Source organism: Branchiostoma floridae, chromosome 13 (genome assembly GCF_000003815.2).
Source record: "Branchiostoma floridae strain S238N-H82 chromosome 13, Bfl_VNyyK, whole genome shotgun sequence".
Classification (NCBI taxonomy): domain Eukaryota; kingdom Metazoa; phylum Chordata; class Leptocardii; order Amphioxiformes; family Branchiostomatidae; genus Branchiostoma; species Branchiostoma floridae.
Genome location: NC_049991.1, coordinates 15,616,908 through 15,625,698, shown reverse-complemented (window position 1 = coordinate 15,625,698; position 8,791 = coordinate 15,616,908). Strand labels below are relative to the sequence as shown.

General features: G+C 40.8%; 1 protein-coding gene across 1 annotated transcript in view; it reads left to right on the top strand.

Moving 5' to 3' along the window:
• The first annotated feature begins 253 nt into the window (after nucleotides 1–253).
• Nucleotides 254–8,791, top strand: part of LOC118428552 (FK506-binding protein 4-like) — a 10,343-nt gene continuing 1,805 nt past the window's right edge. The window contains exons 1-14 of the mRNA XM_035838646.1: nucleotides 254–430; nucleotides 1,790–1,882; nucleotides 2,372–2,539; nucleotides 3,167–3,310; nucleotides 3,884–3,961; nucleotides 4,525–4,776; nucleotides 5,116–5,205; nucleotides 5,598–5,740; nucleotides 5,994–6,116; nucleotides 6,594–6,692; nucleotides 7,212–7,255; nucleotides 7,523–7,637; nucleotides 7,857–7,986; nucleotides 8,733–8,773. Coding sequence (XP_035694539.1) covers nucleotides 421–430; nucleotides 1,790–1,882; nucleotides 2,372–2,539; nucleotides 3,167–3,310; nucleotides 3,884–3,961; nucleotides 4,525–4,776; nucleotides 5,116–5,205; nucleotides 5,598–5,740; nucleotides 5,994–6,116; nucleotides 6,594–6,692; nucleotides 7,212–7,255; nucleotides 7,523–7,637; nucleotides 7,857–7,986; nucleotides 8,733–8,773 — 1,530 coding nt within the window. The 5' untranslated portion in view covers nucleotides 254–420. The remainder of the gene's footprint in view (nucleotides 431–1,789; nucleotides 1,883–2,371; nucleotides 2,540–3,166; nucleotides 3,311–3,883; nucleotides 3,962–4,524; nucleotides 4,777–5,115; nucleotides 5,206–5,597; nucleotides 5,741–5,993; nucleotides 6,117–6,593; nucleotides 6,693–7,211; nucleotides 7,256–7,522; nucleotides 7,638–7,856; nucleotides 7,987–8,732; nucleotides 8,774–8,791) is intronic.

The window sequence follows — 8,791 nt, the reverse complement described above, 5'->3', positions numbered from 1 at the left end:
TAGCTAATAAAATATGCCTTAAAGTAACCTGGTTTAAAACTATCAATTGTGTCAACCATGTAGATAAAATAGTCATATTAGCAATAAAATTATCGCAGTTTTTATATTTTAGGGAATTTTTATTATTTTGATCGGTAAATAAGTCGATTTGATTGTGGATAATGCGTTATTTTGGTGTACAGTATATTGGCTGCTACACCACGACGGGACGTGACGCAGCCAGGGAACTGTGGGTAAACCTGACAGGATGTTATCGTACAGAAGCGTCACCTGGCGATATTATTCAAAAGTGCAGATCTCCAGTAGAGAGCACACATGGTACAGAGCACGTCTGGGAGGGAGCACGTAGTGTCACACGTGTAGTCCTGCCAATATTTGTTGTCTTTCTTCTTTTATTCAGTGCTTCAGGCCATTAACAAGATGTTTTGGGGTAAGTCAATGAAGTCACTACATTGTCAATGTCCTTCTTTGAAGATTTAAAGGTAGAAGAAACCGAGAGACAGCAGAAAACTGAGCAGGATTTTGTGACATTAATTTTGCCACAGTGAAAGCCATGGCATGTACCTACATGTGCCTGCACGCGGCTGTTGGGCATTTCGAGGTGCAAAACTTTGCGTACAGACGATGATAACATTTTCATGATACCCCAAAGGGGTGATTAACCTGAGCTTGCCACATGGGATTTTATACTTGATTCATAGTCATACCATTACCATTTAAAAATGACGTTAATATTTTTATTAATTAACAGGTTGCCAACTTGCAAATCTAAACTAAATGCAATTATCTGATACTTGTACAGCTTCAGCTAATTGTATCCTTATGTATAGCATACTAGACTGGGCTGTATTTCAGCTGTGGCCCAAGAATCTCTTTACTTAATCTCTTACTGTAGGGACTATCCTGAAAGATTAATAAATGAATAAATAAAATAAATAGATTACCTTGAACCACATCCACCCATCCATCAGTCCTATAGACCGATATATACACTAATACAAATGTAGTAAAAAAGTTGAAGAAAGATTTGGGTGTCTACTCCTACATTCAGTGGTCAGCACGTGATATCAAGGACAAAGTGTGCTGAAAACAGTAACAAAGCAATTTGCTATTAAAACCTGGAAATGAAAAAATAAAAAATTCTAGAAAGTGCTAGAAAGTAGAATGAAAGATGTCAATAGTCTAGGAATAGAATCTAAATTGTAATGTCCAAGCTATCAGTCTTCTGGTAAAGCAAGACAGTATCCATGCATGGACAGAAGCACTAAAGTTAACTATTCGCCAACCGACAGACTGCTTCTGCCCCTGGATACTGTCTTTCCAATTCATTGCAACCAAAAACCCAAAGGTCATCAGTCAAAACGCAATGATACAGATACTGATAGGCGGGAGTGATAGGGTGAATTCACCTGGAAAAGAATATTTACCTCTCTGAAGGTCATCTATACTGAGTGACGGCGCCATACTGATGTCGGGAGAAAGATCAGAGGTGATACAAATGTAGATGTGAACTACCGGTTCTCCCCGTAATGCAGCAAATGATCTGCCCAACCTGCCACGATTGGGAGAAAATGTTATCATCACCATCAAGATTATTGTAACGTTACGTTGGTGATGGTATTTGTTGCCAAGCACAGGGTTTATATGAACTTTGTCACGTTTTTCCCTTGGGATATTTCAGACAACATCAAGCAGACAAATTGACAACAAAATAAAGATTCTGAAGCTTTTATTAAAGTTTGATTAAAAATTTGACAAATTAGTTACAGATTTGCACGTTGAATTTCAGGTCTGACCCTTGAGGTTGGTAAGCAGTACACACAGATAGTGGAGGAGGGGTTCCATATCACCAGGGCAACCCTGGACCCTCTCACCATCAAAGGTATGAGTCTATGACTGCTCGCTTGTCGGCTTTTCTTTAGTGTGTGATGAAATGGATAGTACAGAACTTTGATATCAAATTTCTTTAGCCTGCATCAGTGATTGACTCCAAGGATCGCTAGGACGACTCTTGTGCCAGCAAGAGAGTTTACTAACACTGAAAGGCCGGCAAGCGGGTTAGAATTTCTTTGGATGTTGATAGAAAAATCTGTTGGCCGTTATAAGTTTTGGCCTCTGTTTGTGCAAGGAGTTTGTAGTGACATGATTTGTGAAGGTTACATTGAAATATTTTCAGATTTGGTATAACATCATTTTGTAAAAGGCTCCTTTAGAAATCAGTTAATATGTAAGTTGTAACTAAGGGGACTACCCTTACGATTCATAAATAGATGAATAAATGAATTGATAAGCTCCATGATTTGTGCAAGGGTTGCTTGCTGCCAGTTTTCCAAGTACCTGGGTAGTGATGATGTTTCATTATTGCTATCAGGCAAGGAAGGAGAGGGTGATGCCCATCTGGTGTACATCCTTCGTCTGCGCCACAACAAGCAGGACTACATCCTCTGTACGCTGGAGCCCAGCAAGCAGTACTCCGAACCGCTGGACCTCAGCTTCTCCGAGGGAGAGGAGGTCAGCTTCTTCCTGGAGGGGAGCGATGGTAAATCATCATCATCATAACTATGGTTACCACAGGGATTAGGATTATCCAGCCCAAGATGTCTCCAGCTCTAAATCTTTTTTCTGTCCCACTTTTTGTAGGGGAGCCCATTTTGTTAATTTTCGTATCAAATCTGTCACTTAAAGCTTATTAAAATACATTTGATTTCAAAAGTTCCTTTATACACTGCCATTATTAACTGTGCTTTCTGAATAAAGTAGTAAACTTACACACACAACTAATTACAGGACGTTTTTGTCATTGATACATAGCCTACCATAACTAGAAATTGATCAGAAGTAACTCAGTGCCTTCATATACCCCCCCCCCCTCTTCTTTCTCCAACAGAGGGGACCCTCCATCTAACAGGGTACCTGGTCAGGAGCATATTCCATCTGTTGCCACACACCACACATCACACATCAACTGTTTATTATGCACTGATAAAAATGACAGACAAGTCCTTGAAACATCTGCAGAAGAATAAAAGAGGGTTGTGTACTGAAGAATACTATGTTTGACTACCACAAATAGTTCTTGTTATTGATGGTACGTGATGGTTCCATAACCAAAAATTGATCACATCTAACTCTGAAGCCACTTAATTCTCCCACCACCCTCCACCAGAAGGAACCCTCCACCTGACAGGGTACCTGGAGGAGCTTCAGTCCATGCCCCCCGAGGAGGTGATGTTAGACAGTGACATGGAGGAGATGTCTTCTGAGGAGGGGGAGGAGGAGGAGGAGTCAAGTGATGAGGAAGAGGTCCCAAGTTAGTTTTATACTCTTACATCTTTTATACAGTACATCTTTTGCTTGGACTGGTCTTGACTGATGTACATGTGTTGTTCATGCAAGGAGAATATACTTGTTAGTAAATAAATAAATAAAGGAGTATATATTACTTGAAGACTGTTTTGGCTTGCTTACTTAATCATATATCCCTAATAGAGTTGAGAGTTTTGCGGATTTTGTTAATGGTTGCAGTGCTTGAAATATTGTAAAGTCCAATGCTAAGGTCCTATTGTAATACCTTGAAGAAGCTACCTCTTGCGTAAGAGGAGCGCCGGTGTAATTTTTCCGACTGCTACTATATCTACGCGACTCAACCTCTGCTTGGAGAGTAACCAGGGGGTCCAGAATCTTATTTTTACCAATAACTTACCAACATAGTATAAGCATCCATTCACAATTTTTTTTAAATATGCTGCTCACAAACAGATCCCCCCTCCAGCAATGCAAAGGTGATTAAAACATATACAAAACAGTGCTTTTTGGTGCCATAAATGTAGCCACTGTGAAAACTTGTACAAATGTAAATTTGTTGTATGTGGTTTGTTTGTAGATGGCCTGTCACTACATGCCTTAACTGCTGGAGATGAGCTAGAAGAGGAGTCTGAAGAAGAGTGGGCACCAAACTCAGGTTGGAACACCTTAATGTGGTTTCTGTTGTCTGTTGATTGTGGATGAATGTTTTTGAGTGTCACCTTTAGTCTGTATGGTGTAACAGTTATATGGCCTCCTTCAGTCAGTATTGACCATGGTAAAATCCTACTTGACATCAGCCCTACAGTGTCAACTGTGGCTAAACATTCCTGTATGAGAATGGTAGTCTCTGCTACAATAGGGCACATCTGTAGGCTGACTCAGGTCTGTTTCAGAGATCTTTTCGCAGGATCCGCTTTTCTTCTGCCATGCTCATCAGTCTGGTTTCTCCTGATTTTAGCTGCCTGAACAGTGTGTCTAACACTAGTTCACCTAGGGAAACCTATATCGATTGCTTTTAAAGTTTACGGACTGTGCAATGTTTTGAAAAACTGTTTTGAAAATACAAAAACATGTACATTGTACTGCAATTTAAAAGGACTCTCCATTGACTTAATATCATCCCTAAGTACCCTCTTTTTAAAAACAACAGATATAGGTTATCCTTTTGAATAAAGGTCAACTAGCATGATTACAAATTTGAATCTTGACTTTTTGAAGGTAAGAGCAAAAAGCGGAAGAGAGTGGGAGTAGCTGAGAAGGGCAAGAAGAAGAGAAAGAAGTCAGCATCATCAACATCTACATCAACATCCACACCCAGTACAGGAGAAGAGGAGGAGGATGAAGAGTTATCTGATGAACTGGATGATGAGGAAGAAGATTCAGAGGAGTTTGATTCAGAAGAAGATGATGAAGATGATGATGATGAGGAGGAGGAAAGTGAGGAGGAAAGTGAGGAGGAAGAGGAAGAAGGTGGGCTGTCCATGATTACCACTTCAACTAAAGATATTGTTTATGCTATTTGTTCTGCACAACAATGGTACCTGACTTTTAAAAACCTTTCTGTTGACTCACAACGTGACTGTTTGTAATTGTCCTAAGCCGATGACCATTAGACAGCTGACTGTTGTACAACACACAACTTTTGTACCACACATGCACGTCTAAGCCAAAAACTCCATCAGTTTGCATCAAATGTGGAATTTGACTAGCCCCTAACTGATCATGAAGACACAATACATTCTCTATTTACTAGACTATAATGTAGTATGAACCTACCACCACCCCATCCCTGCCTTCCCCACACATTAGTAGGAGAGAGCGCTATGGACGGTGTGCGAGGTGTCCTTAACTTTGAAGAAAATGAGATGAGTGACTCGGCAAGTGGGGAGGACAGTGAAGGTCAGTCCAGTCATTTCAAATCTTTAGTCAGAATTCAGGTCCTGTGCTGCAAGCCAACTTCATTGTAATCTGTACTTGATTTAGACATTAATGTTTGAGGATCAAAAAAGTGGAGAGTCACAAAATGACTGCAATGTTTTGAGGATGCATGGACTACTCAAAGACAACAAGTTGTTCTTGACATACACTGACCGAGTCTAGGTAGTGGTAACTGTCCTGATTTAACAAAATATAATACAACTTTATGTAAGATGATATTGATGGGGTGGTGGTAGTGGAAGGAGCCAATTATGATGTTTGTTACTTGTCCATATTCATCTATTTCAAAAGGCAGTTTTTACATTTCAGACATTTTAGCCCCAATATTGCTTACATAAAACTTTCCATTTCAGAGGAGGAGTCAGAAACCAACCACAGTGAACCTTCCACCCCTGGAGACACTCCGGAGGTCAAGGGCAAGAAGCCACAGCAGAAGTCCAACAAGAAAGGTCAAGGTCAAAAGACTGTTGTCAAACAGCAGAAAAATGATGTGGAGGCAAGAAATACTTTTTCCTTTATTTCTGAATTTCTCATTGTACTTGTAGTTGTCTCTATCATGAATTCTGAATCCTTAGAGGGAAATGTGTATATCAAATGTGTATCATAAACATTGCTGCTTTAAGTTGTACATTTTAACTATTGCAGTGAGACCTCCTGGCCAATTTTGTTGTTATCAGTTAGTATGCAAAATCACTTCAATTTTCAACAAATGAGTTCATAGCTGTCTAACAAATGACACTTATATACAGACACCTGTTGCTGAGAGTCTGACAGGAAAGAAGAAGAAAGCCCAACAGCAGGGGAAGACTGATGACAATAAGACAGCAGAGAAGGGTGCTCCGCAGACCAAGAAGGAAAAGGAAACTCCAAAGGCCAGTTGAATACCTTCTTAAATCTGACATGTTAAGATGCTAACATGCTAGCAAATGCTTTTGTTGTATTCCTTGACAATGACATAACTTCTCGTGTGTTACATTTCATAATCATGGCTCGAAATACCACCTGCACATGCAGGTTAGTGCAGGTAAAATTGGAGCTGTGCAGGTATTTCTGGTGTCTACCTGCACCTAACCTGCACTGGTCCATGTAATGGGTTTTATACATAAATTTCCTTTGGTTTAGATGTATAGGGATTGTTATTAGCTGCATTGACTGTTACCACCTATTAAGTATAAAAAATAGCAATGGTTCCTAAACAATTTTAGTATTATTCATACTTCCTAAACTCAGAGTGGTGCAGGTAAAATTTGTCTGGTGCAGGTAATTTACAATGTTACCTGCACCAGCGCAAGAATGCAGAAAAAAGTATTTCGAGCCCTGATAATGCAACATTTTTTTTCTTTGTACAGACCAAAGTGGTGAATGGAGAAGCCCCCAAACCCAAGGAGCAGACACAAACAGCATCTCAGAAGAAAAAGAACAAGAGAAAGTCAGGGAAAGAGTTCCAGGTATACAAATCAGCATCTCTAGGACCTTATCTATAAAACTATGATCTTCCATTGGTGTATTTATGTCATTGTGATTAGGCCATTTAGTCCTTGAGGTTTCCCAAATGCTGCCCAACAGCCAAAAACTGACCTTTTTAACTATATATAGTCCCTGTCACACAGTGGACGAGCTTTGTCCATAATTGTTAATCACCCTAATGGTGTATATTAAGCATAAGGTTTGTCAGACATTTGACCATATCTTTCACCCAAAAATCTATCACGCATTGAGTAGGCTAAGGGACCTGCAATCATTGGTCAATCTGCATTAACAAACTGTGCAGTGATGAAGCCTACACCAGGTTTATTGCTGCCAAAAATGTTACTGGTATGTACTGATGTAGAGCTCACTGTAAATGTGTCGACACATGAAATTTCCCACTATGTGACAGAGGGCTAGGCCTGTAGTGAAGGTTAAAGATTTGCTGTATGCTGTATGCTGTTCTGACAGTAGTTCCCATGTGTTACTGTGTCTTACAGGATGGTGCAACCACACAAAATCCAGCAAGTGAGCAGGCAGCAGGGTAAGCTCAAACTTCTGGAGTTGTTCTGTAGTTCAGCTTTGAATTTGGGCTTTTTAAATGATACATTTAGTGATAGCACTGATTTTATTACAGATTGAGACTAACTTTTATGTTAAACTGCTTTTTTTCCACACCTTGCTAACTATCAATGCTACTGAGATAATGATGTTTTTCTGTTGCATTTGATTTAATAGTATGATGATTGTATTTAGCCCATGCTGGCTAAAACATGAAAATAAAGATCATTGTTCATTGTTATTCGTTCAGGCCAAACAGCAATAAGAAGAAGGCAGCTACACCAGCAAAACAGGTTCTCCCTGGAGGTTTGGTTGTCATAGACAGAGAGCTGGGCGCAGGCAAGGTTGCAAAGGCTGGACGAAGGGTGAGTTGAAAGCATGGTACCTTTTATCAACTGTGCATGAACGTAGTCATCGAAATTACAAATAGAATGATCACCAAATGTATTATGGTTGTAAACTTATATGAAATCACATACAGTGTATTTATGACATTTGTAAAATAATAGGCACGGCTGTACATTTGGAAACCTTCATACATCTCTTAAGTCAACCAGAAGAAAATGTCTTCTTTAATTTCCCAGGTTGGTATGTACTACAAAGGAACTCTCGCCCAGAACAACAAAAACTTTGACAGCCGTCAGAACGGAAAGCCCTTCACTTTCACCCTGGGTCACGGAGAGGTCATCAAGGGATGGGACATGGGTGTACAAGGTTAGGACATGTTACTGTGGGGCTGGGATATGGGTGTAGAAGGTCAGGACATGTTACTGTAAGAGCTGGGATGTGGGTGTACAAGGCCAGGACATGTTACTCTCAAGGATGGGACATGGGTGTACAAGGTCAGGACATGTTACTGAAAGGGCTGGGACATGGGTGTACAAGGTCAGAACATGTCATTGTAAGAGCTGGTATGTGGGTGTACAAGGCCAGGACATGTTACTATAAGGGCTGGGACATGGGTGTACAAGGTCAGGACATGTTACTATATGGGCTGGGACATGGGTGTACAAGGTCAGGGCATGTTACTATAAGGGCTGGGACATGGGTGTACAAGGTCAGGACATGTTACTGTAAGGGCTGGGACGTGGGTGTACGAGGTCAGAACATGTTACTGTAAGGGATGGGACATGGGCGTACAAGGTCAGGACATGCTACTGTAGGGGCTGGGACGTGGGTGTACAAGGTCGGGACATGTTACTGTAGGGGCTGGGACATGGGTGTACAAGGTCAGGACATGTTACTGTAAGGACTGGGACATGGGTGTACAAGGTCAGGACATGTTACTATAAGGGCTGGGACATGGATGTACAAGGTCAGGACATGTTACTGTAAGGGATGGGACATGGGCATACAAGGTCAGGACATGTTACTGTAGGGGCTGGGACGTGGGTGTACAAGGTCAGGACATGTTACTGTAGGGGCTGGGACGTGGGTGTAAAAGTTTTTTGTCTCCTCAGGGATGAAGATTGGAGGGAAGAGGAGACTGGAAACTCCTTCTGTTAGCAGTATACCCTTG